General features: G+C 42.3%; 1 protein-coding gene across 9 annotated transcripts in view; it reads left to right on the plus strand.

Moving 5' to 3' along the window:
• The window catches only part of SLC15A2 (solute carrier family 15 member 2), a 69,678-nt gene that overhangs the window by 27,854 nt on the left and 18,209 nt on the right, over positions 1-23,615 (plus strand). For all 9 annotated transcript variants that reach the window (XM_027636405.1, XM_027636413.1, XM_027636411.1 and 6 more), the window contains 13 exons: positions 3,700-3,790; positions 5,943-6,020; positions 8,640-8,722; positions 9,702-9,788; positions 10,095-10,184; positions 10,521-10,565; positions 12,700-12,732; positions 13,808-13,896; positions 15,640-15,721; positions 17,631-17,756; positions 18,124-18,288; positions 20,934-20,980; positions 23,005-23,115. In XM_027636405.1, coding sequence (XP_027492206.1) covers positions 3,700-3,790; positions 5,943-6,020; positions 8,640-8,722; positions 9,702-9,788; positions 10,095-10,184; positions 10,521-10,565; positions 12,700-12,732; positions 13,808-13,896; positions 15,640-15,721; positions 17,631-17,756; positions 18,124-18,288; positions 20,934-20,980; positions 23,005-23,115 — 1,127 coding nt within the window. The remainder of the gene's footprint in view (positions 1-3,699; positions 3,791-5,942; positions 6,021-8,639; positions 8,723-9,701; positions 9,789-10,094; positions 10,185-10,520; positions 10,566-12,699; positions 12,733-13,807; positions 13,897-15,639; positions 15,722-17,630; positions 17,757-18,123; positions 18,289-20,933; positions 20,981-23,004; positions 23,116-23,615) is intronic.

Below are 23,615 nucleotides of genomic sequence, written 5' to 3' on the forward strand. Positions count from 1 at the left end.
TTCCCCCTTATCCTTGGACAAGGAGCCCCATAGAGCAGTTTTTTCTTTGTCTTTTGCAATACCCCAGTATGTAGTCAGCATTTAATGAACTAATAATATAGACTAGATTTAAAACTTCATGAAGACTTGTGCTTTGTGCACATGAACTATGTGATGCTGAAGTAGTGAAGATTATGGTTACTAAGGAGTAACAGACCACGGGATGTTTCATGGTCACTTGTCCAAAGCGTAACCTTTTGCAGGCATGACCATCCTGTGCTGTCAGTTGGATCCAAAAGGATTGTAACTGGTGCTAGAGCAGCATTTACAGAAGTGCTACTTCTATTAATATTAATAATTAATAATGTTTATACAGCATCTTTCAATTACCACCTAATTACAGTATGATAATATGTACCACTTATCTTCAGAGTGTTTTATAGACTTCAGCTAATGAATCTCAGCACCCCAGCCAGGCATTTACATATTATTATCCCAAACTTGCAACCACAGCTGTTACAGAGAAAAAACCTGAATTGCCCATGGTTGCGTGGGCCTGTACCCGTTCTCCAGCATTCAGACTACATCTCTCCAACAAATTTATCAAATACTAAGTCTCAAACATTCACCTGTATGCCACCTTCAAGAAAAACTAATTTAGAGAAAGAAAACTGTAAGAAGCATTCTGATAAGGACAATGTGTTCTGGTCTATTCATTCTTTTCAGAATAGAAAGTTTTCTATTTTACCATTTTGAAATGACTTGGCCTTTCAGAAGAAACAAATGTTTTATGCTATGTGATAGGAAGTTTAAGTCTTCAGAATTGGAATGAGAATTTGTAAGAAATAAAAGGTTCGAGGCCACCACAATATTTCTTCTCTCTGGAGAGGTGTTTGAGGGGACTTATGTTTTTCTTCTTACACTCCAGGTGTAAGTTTTGAAAATTTGCTATTAAATGAAGCATTTGATTCTCCCTTAGTTTTCAGGAATAAACTTCAGCTGAGTCCTAAAGTGCACAGGCTTAGTTGTTCAATGTGAAAGCTAAGGATGAGGTAGTTCTGTGTATAAAACAATAAATTGCCCCTGAGACAAGTTTATGTTTTGAGGTAAATGTGCAACATCAGTTTGATCCTCTTTTAAGTACTTTATGAGCATAATAGTCTTGGATCTGCCACTTTGAGAACAGTACTGCTACAAACAGTGATGAAGAGTGATTTGGCAGGAGGTCAGATAGGGAAAGTAGATTTATCTACAGGAGATTTCCAGACATCTTTGTCTATGGGATTAGGAGTCCAAGTTAAAAATGCCTGAACAAAATTGTATTTATGATATGTTATATGAATGTGGAGCTGCTCTGCATATTAATTAGGGACCAAAGCTGCTTTCAAACAATGCAGTATGGTGTTTAAGGTACTAAATAGCTTTCTCTTGATTTCTTTATTTTCTGATTGCCAAGCAGATCAGGATTACCGTGTATGGTACATTTTCTCAAATTAGCTAATCCAAATCATGTTGTTAATGTTCGTCTGCCCCAAAGATTAAGACAATAGGGAAGGAATTATTTTTTTTTTTTTTCAATCAGTGTAATTTGCAAGCTTCTGGGTCATTATTTTTGGAGCCTTTCTGTGACCTTTTTTTTTTTACATTGTGTGAAATAAGATGCTCCAAATTCTTTATGCCTCTATCCTCTTCTGTTACCACCACATTCTTTTTGGTAATTGTTGCTCTAGACTTTACCATGCCAAGAGCTGCATGCTCGAGTTTATTACAGCTCTCAGAAATTCTGAGTTCCTCAGATATAAAGAGTTAGACACATGGTATGAGAATTTGACTAGAAGAGAGCAGGACTGTGAGGAATCTACTGCACCACTCTGACAAGCTATGGCAGGGCTACTGCAGGAGTGGGAAAGATTGCTGAGACTGCTCATTTCTTTAGGTTTCCTCATGATGACAAATATCCAGTCACAAAGGTAGAATTAAAAAGAGAATATGTTTTTACTAGTTTAGCAGTAGAAAGTTTCAGGTAATCAAAACCACTGTTAAGGTCAGAAATGGAGTGTAACAGGTAGTAAGACCCAGCGCTGTTTTCCGTTAACCACAGAGATGATTTTTATAAGGCTTTCAAATCCTTTAGTCCAGGATAAATAATTTGCAAGTAATGTATGAGCTAGATAGCCTTGAACACTCTAGGAAATAAAACTGTGGAAAAGCCAAAAGCTCAAGTTGATGGGGTCTTCATAACTGTGCTGGGTCAAGATCGACAGCCCTTAATCCAAGTAAGCAGACCTTGAGACTCCTTGGCGTGTGGCAGTGGGAGGTGATGGGGGCCCTTACCCTCACCTTCCCACTACCTGTTTTACAAGGGAACATAAAGAAAAGCCCTTCCATGTCCTTCCACCTCCCCACCTTTCCTGCAGTGAACCCCTGTGATAGGGGACTTCTTGCCATACAAAGTAACAATATTTCCTGTTGGCTGCGCCGTCAGTTACAGGAAGTTTTGTTATGTTTTCGGATCCCAGGATTCATTACATAAGAACTATCCTCTTTCAACTGCCTACAATTCTTCACATTTTCTCCAGTTTTCTAGCCTTGTGAATAGCGTTGTCTCAGGGAGCAAAAGGAAGCAGGACATATTAGAGGGAAAGGAGACAGAAAAAGGTCCCTGAGGAGTTCCTCATGCTCAGCTAAGTTAAAGCTTCACATTAAAATGATGCTCAGGTCATAGAGATGTGGCTCAGAGTGCCCTAAGGAGCTCTCTGCCAGGCACCATGCCATGTCTGAAGCAATTTTCCCCACTACCTTTACCGACTCAGATGTCACAGAGCTGGTGATAGAGATGAGCATTTGTTAGGTCAGGTACCTTGTCCTTGTTTCTCCACTCTGCTGGCATCTAGCACTGTATATGCATGAGTCTGTGCATGTCTGTCTCTCCCACAAGAAAGGAGAGACTGGCCCCAGTTGAATGCCCTCACATATTACTTCTGCAAGAAGGGCCCAACTCTGCATCAAGTTCTTGATTCCTTCCAAATTAGGAATAATGCAGGAAGAAAGCATGTCAACAGGAATCCTTGGACTGTATGAACTATAATATGTTACAACATAAGTTAAAGTCTGAACTCTTTTGCTTGGAGTTCACCCCTTCATCAGGCTCTTGAATTTGCTCCCCTAGATTTAATTTACCCTTTTAGTTTGAGGTTGACTGTCCTCAGTTTGGTAATCTCATGTCTGATGGATACTTTTCATTTGCTGGCACTCTTTCATCTATGCTGTAATTACCAGCTCCTTAAAATATACAGATTTCTTTTTCTATTTCTACACAGGAGAAGAGAAGAGAACAAAAATAAAGAGCTCAGACATAGGAAGAAATTATGAGCTTGTCAAACCATGCCAAATTGTATTGAATTAGGTGACAAAGGATCTGAATCATGCTACTTGTTCTGAATAAGTAAATGCTCTCTCTTCCTTGCAATCTCTCAACACTCTCAAAGCAGTGGCTCTTCCTGTGAAATGCCAAAAAGCCCCAAAGCGCTTCTCAAGTAATGTGAGCTGATTTGTGTGAGCATTTACCGTCACCTGAACGCAAGCTTGTTTGCTTAACATTTTATGCACTTCGTGTCAATATTAACTCAGCCTTCCTAACAAGGGAATTGATAGTGTTCAATTTGCAAGCCCAGTGCTGTGTGTTAGCCATGACATTGATATTGTCTTCTCTTATTTTAGACCTCGGAGAGAAGCAAGTTTTTTTCCATCTTCTATTTATCCATTAATGCTGGAAGTTTGATCTCTACGTTTGTAACTCCTGTATTAAGAGGTCAGTGTTGATTTAGAATAAAACAATAAACTAGCTGCCCTCTAACTGCTGTGCATAGTTAGGCTCTTATGACAAATGAATGGCAGAAATTATATTATCTGTGTAGTGGTCAGTGTATTGCATTTATGCCTTGTTAATCCTGCCATAGCAGTGTAACAGATTTATAACACAGGCAGACAAGTCACAGAAATTATATTCCTGGTTGTATTTCAAAGCCAACCTGAACTGCAGAATTAAAACATGAAAGGTGGAAGGACCTATATGGTCATCAAATCCCCATTGCCAGTGAAGGACTGTTTCCCGTATTGACTGCAGGTAAACTGTGGATGGGAAATGGTCTCTGTTGTCCCATGCAGCTGTCAGGGCTGAAAAACTTAGCAGAGCTCGTTTGGCAGTCCTACCTTCTCCCTCCCACAGGGTGCTGCTGGCTTCTGGAGGGCTCTGTCCTGGCACCTGGGCATACCTGCTTGGGTCTGCTTGCAAGAGTGCAGCCCTGAGCAACTACCCTTGAAGACAAAGCACAGGCCTATGCCCCATTTAAGACCTACTTTATATTCTAGCCAGCTTGCACAAGCCTTTTTATTCCCCAAGTCTTGCTGCACTTTCTTCATTGTGTCACAGCGCCTTGAAGCCAAGGGGGTTGGCACACTCTAAATACAGGCACAGAGGCAGAGCTGCAGGCCATAGGTGATGGGGACAGACCAGGGACAAGGTAGACTTCACATTTTAATAGTGATTTTTTTTCATTCTGCCCCATGGCTTCCAGGAAGCTTTCTTTGTTGCAGTTGTTATTTTAACAGGCCGTTCATATCACAATGGCTGTGAACAATTGTACTTGTCTCATATTTACACCATGCATAGGAGCAAAGAAAATGCTGTATCTTACTCATTCTCTCTCTGGTGTCCCCACGTCAGCATTCAGTTAGACAGGGCTTTTGCTCAGTGTAGTCAATGGGCAGATGAAAACTCAGTCCCCTCTGAACATCAAAACCCGTGCCATTATAGCCCAGCTATAAACTAGTTGCAACATGGAACTGAAGAGGAGAGAATGGAGGAAGAGTAAAATTTTCCTAAGTCTGAAAGCTTTTCGTGGAAAAGCAAGAAATGCTGTTTTTAGATGTTTGGCAGAACTGTGAAATATATACTTCTAGGTGGAGAAGTCGAGCTTATTTAGCATGTCAGAAGTTTAGTGTGCCCATAATGTCTCTCCGTGCTTTATCAGATTTCAGCTAATTGGCTGAAAATAGGTAAATAAATGCTCTACATACACACAGCTATGCAGCTGGCTGTGGCTGCCCAGCTACAACAAACAGGAGCAACAGGGGCTTCATGGATTGGTCTCCTGTTAACTGTGTTGTCTTGTTTTAGCCATTTTATTATTACTTCTTGTAGGAATGCAGTAATTTCTAGCCACTGGCATAGAAACACAGATCCCACTGCTGGCTCACTGTTTGAAACTGGAGCTCTAAATTCACATGGTGTGAGAACAGAACTGGTCCAAGAGGTGCAGAGTTTCAGTGAACCGTGGCTCAGATTGCTCAAACCTGTGCTGTAACACACCTGGCTTCCTGATGGCTTGCTGCAAGACCTGACATTTGGAGCAGGCTGCCCCTAGTGAGACTGGGAAGGTGGCAGGAAAGGGAACTGGAGTTCTAAGACTAATCCTGTGCTCCAACTTACACAGTTATGGGCAGTGGCTTCCCCTTTGTCCACTGCAGCTCTCTATGAAATCAGATTCACGTTTTTCACTCAACAACTCATGCAGCTGGCACAAGTAATGTGGAAACACAGTACTGGTTATTTAGATTTAGGCAAATACAGAATGGCTTCAGGTTATTTTAAATGTTGCTTTTTTTTCTCCCAAGTACAGTTCCTAGTACTTCTTTATACCTATTTGTCTGCCCCCTCTCTTGTACCATTTGCATCAATATCCAATTATCAGCTGCTTTTGCTGGCAGACTCTAACCCTGCTTAAAAATTGTCTTCATCAAGGGAGGACTACTGTTTCATGGAGATTCAATTCACAGTGTCAAGTACCAGCAAAGAAGATATAAAGCCAGGGGAAGTGACTGATTTAGGGAAGCAAATCAAAAGCCCCAGTACCATAAGTCTGACTGTAATGAGGTGCTTTTATTTCTGACTTCTTTTTCAGGGGATGTGAAATGTTTTGGAGAGGATTGTTATGCACTGGCTTTTGGCGTCCCAGCAGCACTGATGGTGTTGGCGCTTGGTGAGTGGAAACAATAATGCTTGTAATAGAAGTTACCATTTTGAGTCCATGGATAGATGAGAAAATGCACAAATTCACTGATTCTGCAAGGGGAAATGCAAGGGTTCAAGGTCATCCAACAATTCCACAGTTCAGAACAGCAAGAAAAATCAGTAGTTCACTGATAGTGGACAGACCATGGTTTTACTGCAATACTTTATCGTGATACTGTTAAGGGGGTGGTCTGGTGGATGCTTCGCTCTAATGCAAAGGGATGCATCAAAATGATTCTCCTCGTGGCTTGCAGCTTTGCCTGTGAGCAGGCTTGGCCTTTGAACTGCAATCTGAGTAGTCCTCAGAATCCCCCAGCTTATAAAAGAGAAGCTTAACATGCTGCTTCTAACCTTTCCATGGGCTCTTTGCAGCTCTGGGCCACCTTTAATGTCTCAGACTTTTGCTGCTGAATCAGTGTGCCACAGGAATTGCAGAAGGAGCTGAACGAGATGTTACTTTGTTCTGAGCTGTCTCACTTTGCTTGGCTGAAGTAATTCTCACAATTACAGTGACAACTTATTATTATGTTGCGATAAAAAGTCCTTATTGTCCAACTGTCAGGAGGCAGCCACAATCCCCCTGCTTCCTAAAGCTTGCATCTTAGCCCCATTAATGTACTTGTCAAAATTTCTTCTTCAACCCTTATAAAATACTCAGCAGTCTTGACATTCTTGCTGTTACTCCTTGATAGCCAGTACAGAGGACATCCCATTAGCTTTAGTTTCACATCTTGAAGATGCTGAGGAGAGCAGTCCCCTTATTACGCTGCATTTTTGAGGTTTTAGCTTCTCATTCATAGTGTTAGCTTCACTGAGAGACCAAGCAATTGTGTGATTTCACCACAGCATCTGTGATTTGAAAAGCTCATCCCTCAGAGAATGTGAATGTTGCTGTCTCCACTCAAATTTCCACTGGGGAGAAGAGTCAGTAAACTGAAGAAATGTCATCAGGCCACAGCTAACGTTACATCAATTATTTTCAAAAAAGTGCATGGTCACAGGCTTGAGAAGCTTCAATTTTCCCCCTGTGGCCCTTTCCTAGCAGTTTAAGGCAGCACAGGCTCCTCTGTGCACCATTGTGTGATGAATATTTCTAGCAGAGTAGTAGTTGCCCAGGAGAAAACGAACGTGTAAATATTGCAGTTTCCATGAAGGCATCAATCAAAATGTGTTTTTAGCTAGTGTCCTGCTGCCAGATTCCATGGCCTGCCCAGCAAAGCAGCTCTGTGTTCTTTTGTAACATGCTAAAATGCTCTGGGAAATGATATATTTGACTATGTGAGCAGCATGCAGAACTGGATGAACTAACCGTTTTGGCCCTGACTAACTCTTTCCCCATGATGATGGAGGCCAAGGATAGATTAAGAGGCATAATGAAATTCTTACAGAGCAAGATTTTCTGCACTGCTTCTGTTTCTGACTGATGGGGTAGATTGATACTGTTTAATTCCAAATGCCAAACCTAATTCAGGAACCTCGGCTCCCAAAGTAGTCAGTGGCATTGCCAGAAGGTATTCATTAGGCGAACCTAATGAATCACCTTTTAGAGGCACCAACAGCTTCACAGGGAGATGCTAAAAATTAGGTAGTGCAGCTACCCCTCTGGGTGACTTTGCACAAGTGCAAAGTGCAACTCATCTAAACTGACCTCAGACGTCTCTCAGAGGTCTGCAAGTCTAACCTGGATTCAAAAAGTCTTCATAGTTAGAAAAGAACAAAGATGAGCTCCCTGTGGAGTTCCAGGCCTCCTGTGTTGTGATAGAGGTACCTGCTATTCTCCACTGGCTGTGGACTGACCAGACAATTGGGTTAGTTTAAGAAGTTGGTTGATTTATTATATGGATTACATGCTTAGCTTTTATTATGCTTCTCCCTGATAGTGTCTTTGGAATTGTAATGTGCTCAGAGGCTCTCACAGAGCAGGATAAATGATACATAATCAGGTAGCTCCATCTCTGATAGGATTTTGAAGTCTCGATCTGATATTCTTTGTGCTTTGAGGAAGGAAATCAAGACAAAACAGTATCTTAAATTGTATAACCCTTTATGGAAACCATAAGTAGAGGTAATTTCTGTTAACACCTGTATGTGACGCAGTGACCTTCGTGGCAGTTGCTGTTGAAATGTGTGTGAGATTCAAGGACACAGAGCCCATGTTGTATCTGGATTAATCCTCACACTCTTGCAATGAGTGAGGGCTGATTTCCAACATCGGGTGCAGCAATTCAGTGTGTATTTTAAGGATTGTATTTTAAGTTTAGTCTACACAAAGCACAGATGGAGTGAATTTTCAAAGTTTTATTCCCAGCATGAATCAGATGTGGAAGTGCCTGTTGTTCCAGAGCAGCATGAGAAGATGATGGTGACTTCCTAGGGGTCACACTGTGTCTTGTAGGATGTTGCATTTTCTTCCATCTGAAGGCATGAAAGGATTCCTGTATATTCATTTAGTTAAAAGTGCAATCCTGTAAGCCCCAAGGGCAGAGCATTTCTGTTAAATACGGGGGTGGGGGATCCTTCCCAGAACCCAGTGCAGGATTGAGCTTCAGCCGTGTGAATTCCCATTTGGATTATAATATTTTTTCAGTTGTGTTCATTGCTGGAAGTGGACTGTACAGAAAAACACCACCACAAGGGAACGTCTTACTGGAAGTGTGCAAATGCATCGGTGTAAGTGTGTGCCATTCTCTTTTTCATGCATGACTCTGAGGTTGCAGGACAGGAAAGTGCAAAGGCAAAGGGGAGGTGACTTTTGGAGTTCTGTATGCTGCTTCTGAATATCTTGCTGATGAGCTGAAAGGAATGAGAAACACATTTAGGTTCTAGTTTATTCTTTCAGCATTTGAATTGTCTCTCCTTAGCTCCATGAACTGTTCAGTTGACCTCAGTTGACCATTTGTGGCAGATGCTGGTGGAGACTGAACTAAAAGGAAAATTCAGAAACTCAGAGTATCAGATATATGACTCCATTTTTTTTCAGCTAAATAATTTTACTGAAGTTTATCAGTTCAGCAGACAGTGATAGCACGCATTTGTATTATGCACATTCAGCATGTTTATGTAAATGCAAGAGACACCTGCTGAAGTTGCATTAGAGCCTTATCAATTATTTTTCATAGTGTGTGAGCTGAATACAGTATGTGAAAAAATACTGTCTTATTATTAGGTGGATAATGATGTTTCTATTTCAGGAAGCTGTTGCTAACAGCAGATGTTTTCTTTTTATCTAGGTCAACCCTAGTGCCAGATTTACCTTGGGGAAACAGGCGAGATCTTAAAGACAGGATTTCTAAGTGAGGTCTATCACTCCTTTTGCCAGGGTGGCTGTGTTCAGTGTGTCCACTGACTGGAGCACACAGCATAAACAGGCTAGGAGTTGGACTTTGATGATCCTTGTGGGTCCCTTCCAACTGAGGACATTCTATGATTCATTTCCACGTCAAACCTTTAATCAACTGATGTCACAGAAACTTCCCTGCAGAGAATTCATCATAAAGCATCCAATCTGAGATTTTGGAAATATTCAGCAAAATCCCCTGCAGTTTTCTGGCACTGCTTACATTTGGGGATGGGGAAGGCAGCCTTGAATTGGGAATGTGACAAGGGCAGGTATGGCACAAGTGAGTTACTCACCTGTTTTTCTCCCTAGTTTGCTATTAAAAACCGGCTGAAAAACCGCTCCCGTGAGATTCCAAAGAGGGATCACTGGCTGGACTGGGCATCAGAAAAATACTCGGTAAGCAGTGGTCTAACTGGCAAGTTTGGAGGGGGAAGGGGGTAGATGGGCAGACAGGCGGGGAGACAGTAAGACTGACTCTGGGTGCACATTTTCCTGTCCCTTCCCATATCTGTACTCTCCTGACCCTCAATGGACAGTTTAGGTGCTGCATTCAATTATAGAAGAGCAAACATGTCCCATATCATGAGTAAGTGCAATGAGGAACTGCCATGCAGAAAGAAATAGGAGTTCTCATGCTTTATGGCTTGAATCACCTGCTGGCTTTACACCCCCACTTTACCTTTGTGCCTGTTTCCTTTTTAGAAACAGCTGATTGGGGAAGTTAAAATGGTCACACGTGTTCTCTTCCTCTTCATACCGCTGCCAATGTTCTGGGCCCTGTTTGATCAGCAGGTACAGTACAATGGGTACAGGTCTGCCTGCCAGCCTGGGTTTGCACCTCTGTCCTTCCCGGGTAACAGCAAAGCATCTTGGGTACACAGAGGGCCATGCTCCTACCATGCTCCGGGTCTTCCACCATCACTGTTGGCCATCCCTTCACAGTCCTGCCAGGTGTCTGGCAGAGGAGAGTGAGAAGGAAGAATGTGCCCTGCCTACTGACAGGTGTTACGGGGGAGGGAAGGAATAGATGGGAAATAAGACCCTCAGTGCTGTCATCTTCTCTGTCCCCATGTTTTCTAGTCCCACGGGACATTTTGAAAGCTTCACAGCTGTCTGTTTTCTCCTTAGGGATCCAGGTGGACTTTGCAAGCCACAAAAATGAATGCTGATTTTGTAAGTACTTAATGTCACCAGGGCTGGTAAGACTAGTAGTAACATCACTTCTCTTGCTTTTTAACCGGAGCCTTGCAGTACTAAGAGCATCTGCTTGGTGAATCTGGGTGAGTTTCACTTTTGGTGATTGGAAGCGAGTGGCTCTGCACAGCCGTGTTCGGTTCATCACAGCTCATCTGTGCAAGGAGAGAGGGCTGGGGACCCATCAGCAGGTCAGGAGTGCTGACCTTCAGGCAACCAGTCACTCTGTGGCATAAAACAGGTGGCATTTTCATCCTGCTGCCCCCACTGAAGACAGACAAGTCACACAGCCCTTTGAAGGTGTGACTAGAGCTGATGTAGTTGTGTATTTCTGCTCTGGCTTACTTGGTGATACATTAATGAAGCCTCTCAAAATCAGGAGGATTCTTGGGTATAGGCTAGGGATGCGATGAGGATTAATTAGTTAGTTGCCATATAGTTCTTCAAAGGTGTGAATGGCAAAAGGTACGGGCTGCAGTCGCAGATAAATGTAGATCAGCTGTGTGCCCGAAGATGCCAACATACAGGGCTGGTTTTCAGACATATATGTTTTAACAGGCAATCTAGATCTTACCTGTGGATGCCCACATCAGAATCTGGGATTGTAAATGACCATTTTCCAGTTTAAAATTGACTTAAAGCCCCAAATCTGGGACCTTCTAGGTCACTCCTGTTAAAAATTGGGCTCTCAACATGTGATACTCATTAGGCTTAATTAGCTCAAATGAGGCATGAAAAAGACTACACCTTGGATAATATTTATCGACTTCAGAAAGACAAAACAGTGTAAGTCCATGCAGTCTTTGTGATGTATTTCTAAAACCTTTTATTTCTACTGTTTTGCTCACATGCAGTTAGTGATCCATCAGCAGGAGAGATAAGAGTCACCAAATGTCACTATTAAACTCTCCTGGGTGGAGAAGGACATATTCAGGGCTTTTTTTGTCACACCAACTTGGATAGTTTTTTTGGCTTTTGTTTCAGTCTCATCCACTCCTCCCTCATGAGTCATCCCAGCTCAAGAAGATGAGAATTAACTTCAACATTGGGGTGATCCCAATGGTTTGTTGGAGTTCACGTTTGTAATACCCTGTGACTTTCTGTTCTGCAGACAAAGGCTCAGCTAGGAAGTCTGGAGTCAAACAGGGGATGATTTAGTGTCAGATGAAATACTTCCGAGGCTTGTTTCCTAATGGCACATTCCTGTAGTAGGCACAAAGTAGCAGGAGTGGGTATTTGCCTGATATTTTTAATTGACTCCATTGCTGTGACCAGCAGTTTCCACTCTCCCAGGAGGCAGCTGCGGGCAGAGACAGGCAGCCATTCTAGGCTAAGCTGAGGACAAGCCTGGTAGACAGGAGACAAACCCCCAGAGCACTTTCTTGGAAAGATATTATTTCCTTTCTAATTTCTTTCCTTCCCTCCCCCTGCCCCTCCTTCTCTTCATCTTAATTTCAAATGAAGAGCATTTTGTGGAGTTCAGACAAACACCAGTCCCTCCCTGGAGACAGGTCATCTGTCCCTTTTGGGGACTGGTACCTCTTTGTCTTTCTGTGCTCAAACCAAGAAGTCCTAGTTGACCAAAGCCTGTTAAGTGCAGATGGAAGGAGGAAAGATGTGTTTGTGCAACCCATTGGCTCAAGGATGGCATTTTGTTATGCTTTTTGAGGCTTGGGAGAAATGCCCACAGAGCTCACAGGGTCCTGAAGCTTGGGAGCACTCACTTGTAGGATTTAGGCTTTTCCCATTATAGAAATGGGAGGAAGGAAGCTCTAAGCCCACATCCCAGCTTGGACACTAACACGCCCATTCTTCTCCACTCACCTAGTTCATGGCTCAGCCAGTCTGAAAGATGGGCCTCAGTACCTGTCATGGGTTGTGTCACAGATGCCAAATATCAAGGATTGAGTGTAGTTTCCTTCTGCAAAATGATCTTAATAAACACTGTGTCCTTAGATGACAAGTGTCAAGAGCACAATATCAGCTGCTAAAGACAAAGCATTTGAGGAAGCACCTTGGCTGCTACGGCCTCTACAAGACCAGTTCCTTATTTGCCATATGCACTGATTTATTATAGTGTTTATGAATCCTTTGCAATATCTTTTTGTTTCAGGGAATATATGTCCTTCAGCCTGACCAAATGCAGGTAAAAGATATTACAGGGTAGGCAATAACCCTTAGAATGTATTTTATTTTTCTCTTTCATTTTTATTTTTCTCATGAGACCAGTGGCCTTTCTCTGCTCCTTTTGAAGGCAGTAGCAGTGCTCCTGCTGTTTGCTGTGGTGTGGACTTTACCTTATTGTTCTTTAGCTGCTTTTAGGCTTAGCCTTAGGGTTCAGAAGACCCCAAGGATGTCCTAACACAGAGGTTGAATCCTGCAGAATAGTACAGAGGTGTAGGAAAACCTCTACCATCATAATAGTTCTTGAACTAGTGCTGACTTGTGGAGGATACAAGCTGCATCTCCTTCTAACAGGCCCCTGTGCTGGGATGAGTGTTGTTCCTGAAATATGTTGCTTCCTCCCCTTCTGCAAGGCAGATGAAAATGTGAAAGCTCCAAGATGGTGCTGTGTTTTCACAGTTGATTACAATTCCTACGCTGAACAGCTCTGGAGAAATTCAAAGCTGTTCTGTTCCCCAAAATCTTCCTTCGGAACTGAAACAACATTTCCCTCTGCTTGTTCTCCGTCACTCTCTATTTTCTTGCGCTGCCACTGCTGGCAGGCAGACAAGCTGTGCCCCTCCCAGGAGAAATTTTGTTCCTAGGGGATTACCAAGATGTGTGGAAGTGCAAGATATTGCCAATCTCACAGAATAGTGCCTGTTCCTTTGGGATTTTGCTGGAGTCCCAAGATGTTTCCATTGTTGCTGATTTGTTGTTAGGTCCCACCACAGCACCAAAGGTCACCTGTCTCTATTGTCAGTGGGGTTTGTACTCTTTATAAACATCATGCTTCAGTTCTCTCTCCAGGGAAACTGGGCCAATGATACTTGCTTACCTCTTAGAGGGGAGAATATGAACAAAATGTATTCATGCCTGTGAAAACTAAATAGCAGAAGCTGTTAAGTGCAAACTGTGATTATATTTTAAGAGGAGGTTTTTAAGTGTTTGTCCATGTCCTTTCTGTAATGGAATTATTTCTGGAGGACATTGCTTTATGGGTTTAATTACTGGAAGTTGCTTTCTAGTTACTAAACTCCCATTCTTTTGTATTGCAGTTCTTAAATCCACTTCTTATTCTTGTCTTCATCCCAATTTTTGACCTTGGGCTCTACCCCCTGATAGACATGTGCAAATTTAATTTCACGTAAGTACTTGGAGATGATGCAGGTGCCTCAGTGCTTTTTCTTTTGCAGCAAGTGTGCAGAATAGCTCTTAAGGAGGAGAAACACAAATTTCCATTCACCCTTCCCAGTACTTGATTATACTTCAGCCCCAAGAGGCAGCATCACCCTCTTCCATAGATCCTGGAAATTCCAGAGAGGAAAGCTCTGTAATGTTGGATTCTGCTCTGTACAGATTTTCCCCAAAAGCAGATATGAATAGTCTCACTTTGAATTTGTTCAACATGTTCTTCATCTTACTTCCTATATCATGCCTAAATAATTCCCTCCCTGAAAGGTTCACATGGGCCAAATTCCTAATCCCATGTGGGCTGCATGTGGTATTGTGAAAGCAGATTCCATACTAGGATCTGAATCAGTGAGTGCATAAGGGGATTTCGTATGACCCAAGCACTTTATCCCTAGTCTGTGTTAGCAACAAGTGCAGTGTAATAGAAGCAGACCTCCAGGTTGTTTCTGAGACCCACTTTGTGCATTTTGGATGATATTACTTCCGTGTCTCTCTATTCTGCCTCTGTGGACTGACACCCTGTAGCACTGGGAGTATGTTTATAAGCATTCATGGAGTGCCTTTGCCAGTGCAGTTTCAGCTGAAAGGACCCAAGTTTCATGCTCCAGCACCACTTCTCCATGTGAACCACAGTGTGGGAAGGGATGATGAGTGGGGAGATGGGCTTAAAAAGCATGTTCCTAATCCAAACTAAAATGCTGGACAGGCAAATCCACATAACATGAGGATGGAAGGAGCCTCAGAAGTCTACCCCTTCGCCCTGCTGATCCTTTCCCATCATGCTGAATTACTTGCCCCTAAAGACATATCCAAGACAATGTCTAGCCCAGCAGTGGTGCCTTTTGGAGGACACAGCCCAGAGGCTGTGCTTCTCCTAGCTGCCTCAGTGTGAGCCCTTGGCCCGGACTGTGCCCTGACTTGACAGAAAACTTTCTGCCTGGAGACCAATTCACAGAGTAGTTCACTCAGCAGCACAAACTCAAGCACCGATCAGGACTGAATACCAGGACTAAAGACCATTACAAAGAGTGGAGACCACTGAATTTACCACCAGATTTGTTTCAAATCTCTGCAATTCAATACTTAGTTTGTACATGCTGTTCTGGACCTGTTTTATTCTGCTTTTTATCAGATTCTCTCATGTAACTCCAGTAGAATTGCACTAGTTTTGCCTTGAGTTTAGAAGCAAGCTCTTTATTTTCTAGAAATGTAAATGTATTGGCATCAGAAATAACCCAGAATGATGCCCCAGATGGTCAGAAACATTGATGACACAAACTACACATTTTTCTGCTCCTCGTTCCCACTGCTAAGTAGCATGCTACTATTCTTTTGCCTTTCCCAAAAGGGACTTGAAGATACATCATTTCTAGTGCTCCTTCCAGTATTACAGATTAACATAATGCCATGAGCTATTCCCACTAGAAGAGCTGGGAAAAAGATAATATGAAACTTGCAAGGAAAGAGCTTTTTTTTCATGGCATATCAGTTTTAATTGGCCTCAGTGCTGGCCTCATACAGAATAATAAGATAGTTTTAAGTTAAATGATTGGCAATTTAAACAGCCTGTCATCCCCAGTGCCACCTGTTGGACAGTTTATTACTTGGTTTTGGCACATATTTGGCTCTGAGGAATGGTATTCTATAGTTTAAATTACTTTTTTTCCTTAATGTACCTCTTTCATTTGCTCCATAGACCTATTAGAAAAATGGCAACAGGTATGATCCTTGCAGGGCTGGCGTTTGGACTTGCAGCTATTATAGAAATCAAAATAAATGTAAGTAAAGCACAAGGGATTCCTCAGAAACACTTTCTTTCCCTGGGGTGTTTTTACTGATATCTGTTAGAAAATCCTTTTAACCATTGTGTTCTTTGATCATAATTTGTAATGTTTTCTTTACAATTGAGCATACCGATCCAGTTGCTAATGATAATTCTTACCTTGTCTACTTTTCCCTCTCTTTTTCTCTGTCTCTATGTCTTTCTTTCTAGTCTTGCAGTTTTGCTGTGCTGGTCATCTGTATTGGTCTATATTCTAGATTTCCATCGTCAAAGTGCTTGACAGACATCTAGTTAATGCTAGTGATTAATTCCCAAAAGGTAGTCCGTTCTCTCTCCTATTTCTTTCTGTACCTTGCCTATGTTTTTCTGTTTGGGGTCTTTGTGTGTGTGTGTGTGTGGTGGTTTTGGTTTTTTAATTTAATTACTTTGCTTCTTTAGGGTGGGGATGTGTTTTTTCACAAGCCAAATTTTTTTCTCCAGCTAGGCAGGTGAATGCAGTCAGAGGCATTAGGGACTGCTGGGCATCCTCAGACAGGATGGCAGCAAATCTCTTGTAAATTCCGCGTTAGTTCCTGCAGATTTGCTGTTTGTTTCTGGCCCAAGACCAGCATTGTGCAGACTCTGGCTGACCTTTGTCTCATGGAAGTTACTGTAGGATTAATTTTTAAAGCTTTCATGTATGCTTAAAATGTTCTGTTAGAGTGGCTGGCATACAGCCAGATTAACATCTGCTGGTTCCTCAGGTGAATCCACTAATGAGTCTCCCACTGAAATGAGACTTTGGGGGTTCAGGTCTTTTTTCTGATCTTTTTATGTGAACAAAGAAATGCTCTCATTGCCACCAGCAGCAGCTCTGGCAGAGCACTGAAATTTGCTCTGCATGTGGGTGACTCCTCTGGGCAGAGGCAAGGTGAGTTAGAGGTTCTCCCCTCCCTGTGAATGAAAATTTTATCCTGAAGGCTAAAATTTTGCCCTGTAAGCTCTAGAGGATAAGCTGGCGCACCTTCACTTGGATGTGGGGTTGCAGAAGCAACAGTAATGGAATTTGCTGTAACATTAACAGGCCTGTTGGCAGCATGTGGATACAGGGAAATCAGTTCTCTTCTATGGTGGTGTGCGTCCCCACCGAGTTAGGTTCAAAATGCACTGCCTGCAATACCCAAATTATCAGATATGATAGAGAAAAAATGAATAGCTCTGCAGTATTGCTGGCAGCTACTTGAAAATAAAGTGAGAAGAAAACAGGACTTTAAAAAAAAAAATTAGCTCTGCAGGTAGTACAAGGCTGACAGTGATAGATGTACTCTTTCTAGGAAATGATTCCTGACAGAAGGAGATACCTCTGTGCTGGAGGTATCATCTTCCCTTTCTCAGAAAACAGGGAATAAGATCTATACAGTCAGCATTTAGATAGCATGGTGTAAAGTAATGCAAAAGCACCAATTACAAGCATGGAGCTGGACTGGGATTTTCAAATTGCTTAGCTTCTGGTCTGATTCTTTTCCCAGTCACTGACTGCAACGGGAAATAATTATTCTGGTCACTGCTTTTGAAAGCTCAGCAAAAATTTTTCCGTTCTGATATGGCAGTTGGTTAAATCCAGGCACTAGGGAGCTGCATAATGAAAGCTGTGACATTGTTCTACCTGCTCAGTAGGTGTGTAGTCTGTATGCTTAGGGGTGTGAAGAGAATTTTTGGGAGGAGTGATGGGTTGGCTATTGAGCTACTATGAGGAAATCTCCCTAATAAGATTTATGTTCAGTTTTTGCTGAGTGCAACTTCTGATGAGGAAGGGATGGAAAAGTGTCATTACAGAGAGGAAGACTTTTATGGCTAAAAATGAAGAGATATTAAAGTGCTAATAAAGCATACAGATGGCACTTAAAGCCTTTTACTTTAATTAGGAAACCGATATGCCTCGACTTGTCCCAGAAGAAAGTTTAGTTCGGGTCCTGAATTTGGCAAAGAACCCTGTTCAAGTGACAATCCAGGACAAGGACCTATTTCAGCAGCCTGTGGAGGCTTTTCAGGTAAACATATATTTGGGGCTGGAAAGCCTGACTTGCATCCCATTGAAGAAAGGGCGCTTTTTTTTTTTTTAAGGCATTTTCTAATAAAGCCAATGGATGCAAAAGCTTGTTCTCCTCCATTGCCTTAGAAGTGTATGGGAATAGCTTTACAAATGGAACATATTATCTCTGTTATATGAGACAGAAATTGAACACTTGGACACATATTTCTGTGGCAAAGGGAACACCTTACATTTACCTGTAATTAGGAGCAAAGGATAACAGGGTTACAGGCTCCTTTGAAGAGAGGATTGTGTTGCACTTAGTGGGAAAAGACAGATCCTTTCTCATCTGAAGAAAGTGTAACCAAGTTTGTTTTCTTCCACAGAACCCAGCTGAGTACTCAAAATTAATATTGAATGGAGAGCAACAGAGCCTTCGCTTCACCCTGCAACATCAAGGATTGACTCTTGCTTTTAACTACACTGTGAAGGAAAAATCAGTATACAGCTTAATTGTTTTTGAGGCAGAAGGAAGCCTATCAAGCCGCTTAGTGAGTGTGGGAGTGAAGTGTAAATACAGTATTAATTCAATGGCTGTGATGCTACAATGGGGTAATAGGCTCATTAATTCATTTGCTCAGTTGCAATGTCTGTCTGATTGCTCTCAGATGCTCTAAACCTGACTTCTTAGCTAGCGGCACTGGATCTGTACACACTTCTACTGGTTGATTAATAGAGGCGTTGTGGCATCTGAGAGTTTCTGGGCACACTTTAATCCATTGAATGCTGCAGTGGGAGAGCAGAGTCATGCCTGCTAGGCAGCAGAGCTTGAGAAAGCTGGGGAAACAGAGAGCCAGAGATTTCCCCCCAAAGATGGTTTTATAAAGCAAAGATGTTAAAGAGGCTCTAGGGCTGGCCCTGGAATAACAGCATCAGAGGAATGATTCCTGGTTTAGTTATTGCAAGTGTTTAGTAAAAATGCACAGAAGGCCCATTTGTTTTCCTGAACAGAATAAATGATTAAGCTCATTTCAGGCTCTGCAGCAGAGCCGTCTGCATTTGGGCTTTTGTATATTGCTGCAACAATCAGAGAAGGGCATATTGGGAGGTATAGGGCAGATTCTGATGTCTTTTATGTGTAGCTGTATCCTAAGAAGCTCCCTTAAAATGAATGGTGTTATTGCACACTGTGGCAGGTGTGTAAATGCCATCAGAATCTCTCCTCATGCTAAAATATCCATTCTCTTTGCAGTTTCTCAGCCTCCTACATTTCAGGGTTGCCACATGAAGCATTCGATATCTATAGTAGAAATCACATAACTGTTTTTAAAAATGAGTTTTAAGAAATTATTTTGTTATAACATTAAGGGTTTTTTCTGCCTTTATGGTTTGGAGCCTACAGCTCATTATCACACAATGTTGTTAAGTTTCCCTGCGACCTTGATGACTGAGTGCTGTTACCTTAAGAAACGGATACTTGTACAGTGATTTTCATACAGTCCTTAAGAAGCAAAAGCCTGTGACAGGCTGAAGCAAAGCAATCTCTGAGCTTCAGTACATCTATGCTGCCCTAGCTATTCAGCCTGTGCTTAAATTAGTGCCCACCGGGGCGTGGGCAGGCTCCCATGTGCTGGGAAACAGCCGTGCTGTTGGGGGATGCTATTGACCTGTCATTCACAGCTGTAGATAAGGGAGATGTGGAAGACAGCATGGTAAATGATACTGATTTTTTCAGCATTGCAACACAAGGAAGGCAATGCCGGTATCACTGCTGTGTTGCTGGGCTTGCCCTGGAGTAACCTCCCACACTGCTGGGTTTGGCCCACTCACTCAGGTGGGATTGCTTTCCTGGAAGGATCCAATCTGAAATTGGTTTCTTCTCCTTTGTGGGCTGTTGAGTAGGCAGGAAATGAATTTGAGAGCTCTGGGGATCGTCAATGAAAACGAGTTATAATTTGGCTGGCCTATCTGCAATGAATTAAAGTGTTCATCCCCATGTGTCTCCTATGGAAAAAAAATGATGTTGCTGTTTATTATTTATTACTCTGGCATTTATTATTCACTGTGGCTATTTATTATTTAGGGCATATGTTATTTGTGGGTAGCATATCACACTAGGTACACTAGGCGTTTTATAGGTATACTGAAATTCTGGATCCTTGGTCTCAGAAGCTCAGGGTTTAGCATCAGGAAAAAAGAGTGGAGGAAGGGCCAGAAAATTTTTAGAGAAAGCCAGTTTCTGAAGGTAGAATCAGTCTCCTTTGGCTTACCAGAGTTCCATCTGTGGGCAATGCAAATTGAAATTGCCCTGCCAGCTTAAAAAGACACGGCACAATTTTGGATTTCTGCCAGCCAAGAGCCTTGCTTTGTATTCTTTTTGTGTGACATAGAACCTTCAGGGCAGGGCTATGTCTTTACTGTGTTTTTTCAGCATTGTACACCAAATAGGCTTTCTTTGAAGGAACGTTGACCATGTTAACTATTAAACTGCTGCTCTAGCTGTGATCTCCAGGAGAGACATGCTCACTCCCCAGTGTGCCCATCCAGGTGGCCATTTCAGGGATTTGTCTGCAGAAACTGTGAGCACAAACAAGGTCGGTGTATCATGGTCTCTCCTTCTCTCTGCTGGCACCATACAGCAGTTTAATCTCTTGAGTATTCAGGGTCAGGGAAAATATGAGTGGTACATGATGATCAGTATAGTAACATAGCAGTTCCTCTTGGCTTTAGACTTCTGTGAATTCTATGAATGTGACAAGAAGAGTTGACTGAGAGTTGGACAGTTTCAGGTTTTGTAGGAGTAAGGCACTCAAGTTTACTTGTAACTAATCACTGAAAGATGGTAATGTGGATAATGCTCTCTTGCTATCTCCAGATCAAGACAAATACTTTTTTGGAGGGTGTTACATGCCTCAATAGAAGGATGACCAGCTGAAACTCTGTAGGCTTTGTTACAGAGGAGATGACAGGAAAAGCTATGATCTCATCTTGGTGGAGATGAAATTTTGCCACTGGCTTCATTGTGTCAGGACTTCCCATCTGTGGCCTGACGTAAAGCTTATGTGAGAGTACAGTTGATTTCCACAGGCTTTGCAGCACGTGTGACTCCACAGCACTAATGTTTTCTGCCTCACATTGTTGAAAGGCAGCATTAATAAATATGTTTGATGTTTTTTTTTTTTCTTCCCCTCTTTAGATTACAGACTTGGAAGCAAAGCCAGAAAATGGTTTGGCAGCTGTTAGGTAGGAATGGATTTTTTTTAGGATTTGGAGGTGGTCGGGAGAGGGAAAGTGCTTTTGTCTAATGTAAACTGTCTGTAACATAACCCAGATGTTCTTGGGTTGGAATCTAGTCCACACTTGTCATGCAAGACTCGTATGTCAGCTGCGGAGGCTTGACAGAGTGTCACCTCCCACACATGCCATGCGGAGCTGAGCATTATTGCTGCTTACTGCCTAGGATAGTCTGGGCTGAGATGGCAACATAAAAGATCTCCTCCCTTGGAAAAGTGGCAAATTTATCTCACTTTGTCCCACCTCTTTGGGAAAGAAAGAGAAGCAGCAGTTTGGATAGGAGCTGTTGCCATGTCCTCTGCAAACTGGCCAACTCATGATGTTCTCACTCAACCTGATGCCCAAATGCCTACTGAATTGGATACAGCAGCAGTTTTACATCCTTGTAAACAGTTGAGCTGGGCATTGGGCTCTGCTCAAGCAGCTAGTCTACTTTCCTAATTTGAGCTAATCCATGTAGTCCATGAACACTCCTGTCCTAGTTTGTGCCAGCTGCTGACATGCAGAAGAAGCAAATTTGAAAAAAAAAAAATAAATCCTTGTGCACTGTCTGGAGGATTTGGGCAAGCTAAAATTAAAAAAAAACCCAAAACCAAAGCAAAAGACCCATAAAACCCCCACCACAAAAGTAAAACTATGAAACAACCAAACAAAACAAACTTCAAAAACAATGTCTAACACCCTTATCTGAAAGCCTATGTTGACAAAGCCGGAGAGCGGTACCTCTTCATAGCCTTGTGCTTGTGAAGGCTTCTACAGACTAAACACTACTTGATTAATACCTGCAGTCAGGAATGTTTTACATTTTCTTGTGGACATTTTTGACAAAATCCCCACACTTTTCCCTTTAGCAATTTGTAAAAAGAAGAAACTATTTTTCCACTGAAAAGTTTTTTTCATTAAGCACTTGACTGTCTTCAGGGATTACACCCCCATTTTAGGAACTGAAAACCAAAATATTTTAAGACATAGGTCAAATAAAAAGTATTTGGTTTTTGCCAACAATTTTTGGTTGTCAAAAGGAAACTGTCTTTTATGTATTAAAAAAAACCCCAAAAAACCAAAACATTCCCATGTAAGTTTTTCTTTTGATGAAAATATCTTACTGTGCTAGAAAACTGATTGTCACTGGTAGAAACTCATTGTCAGCATGATGCACATGCTTATCAGGATACACAACTTCATAGTTTCCTGTGGTGGGCTGAGGCTCTGTCCTCTCAAAGAGCCACAGAGCAATCATCATAGAATCATAGAATGGTTTCGGTTGGAAGGGACCTTTAAGATCATCTCATTCAAACTGCCCTGCTGTTGGAAGGGACGCTTTCCACTAGACCAGTTGCTCAAAGCCCAATCCAACCTGGCCTTGGACACTTCCAAGGATGGGGCAGCCACAGCTTCTCTGGGCAGCCTGTGCCAGGCCCTCACCACTCTCATAATGAAGAGATCTTATATAAATTAAGCCCACCTTCTTTCAGTTTAGAGCCATTGCCCCTTGTTCTGTCACTCCATGCCCTTGTAAAAAGTCCCTCTCTAGCTCTCTTGTAGCCCCTTGAGGTACTGGAAGGTGCTGTAAGGTCTCTCTGGAGCTCTCTCTTCTCCAGGCTGAACAGCCCCAACTCTCTCTGCCTGTCTTCATTGTAGAAGTGCTCCAGGCCTCTGATCATCTTCGTAGCTTCCTTTGGATTTGCTGCAATCTTTGAAGGTCTCTGAGAAGGGATTGCCTGGAAGTTCTAACCCACAAAAAGTGAGGATCACTTTCCATAGGAGATAGAGTAAAATTACACAGCAGAGAAACTTATATTGAAAAACTGGGCAATGAATTTGGCAAATATTTTGGTAACTTGCAGAAGAGAATGTCATAACCTTATGGAATTACTTGTACACTTTGGGAGAGGGAGCAAACTTCTGATGTGTCTTCTATAATGTTTCTCCTGCCTTGTCTGACAGCTCAGTGAAATACGGTTTCTTTGCAGATTCATTAATGGTTTGAGCCAAGATGTCAACCTCACCATTGACAGCAGAAAGTTCATTGCTGTCCAGAAAAACTACCGCCCTTCTGAGTACTCACTGCTGGAGAGGGACATGTAAGTTTCCCTTGCTGTGCTGAAGGTCCTTGCTGAGGCCTTTCCTTGAATACATTGAGGCTTTTCTCAGGCTAATAGTGAAACTATCATTGCTATTATCTTGGCATTTGGTTATGGGGGCAGATGTTTGTAAAAAGTAGAACTACCAGCTCTATGCAGAGCAGGTGCTCCAGGCCACTTGTGTGCCTGCAGAGGCTTTTATTCACATTATGTGGGGACCTGGAGGGAAGAGAGTGGTCATTCCTGTGCATCTGTCAGTAGAGTAAGGTGGAATATGGTGAGGTCCCCTCTGCCATTTGGGTCCTGCTTTATTTTGATACTCTCTCAGGCACAGGTTCTTAGTGTTGGTGTGCTCTCACAGAAAGGCCAATTCATATTCCACACTACAGGGTGTTGGTATGTGGGCTGGTAACATCAAGTAGCATTACATGGCTTTGCAGGCTGAGCTTGTTAGGGGCTCCATATGGCCTTGGTTTGGCAACATTTGAGTTGGCTCTTGT

The sequence above is a fragment of the Corapipo altera genome, unplaced genomic scaffold (assembly GCF_003945725.1).
Source record: "Corapipo altera isolate COAL_440 unplaced genomic scaffold, ASM394572v1 45, whole genome shotgun sequence".
In the NCBI taxonomy this organism is placed as follows: Eukaryota; Metazoa; Chordata; class Aves; order Passeriformes; family Pipridae; genus Corapipo; species Corapipo altera.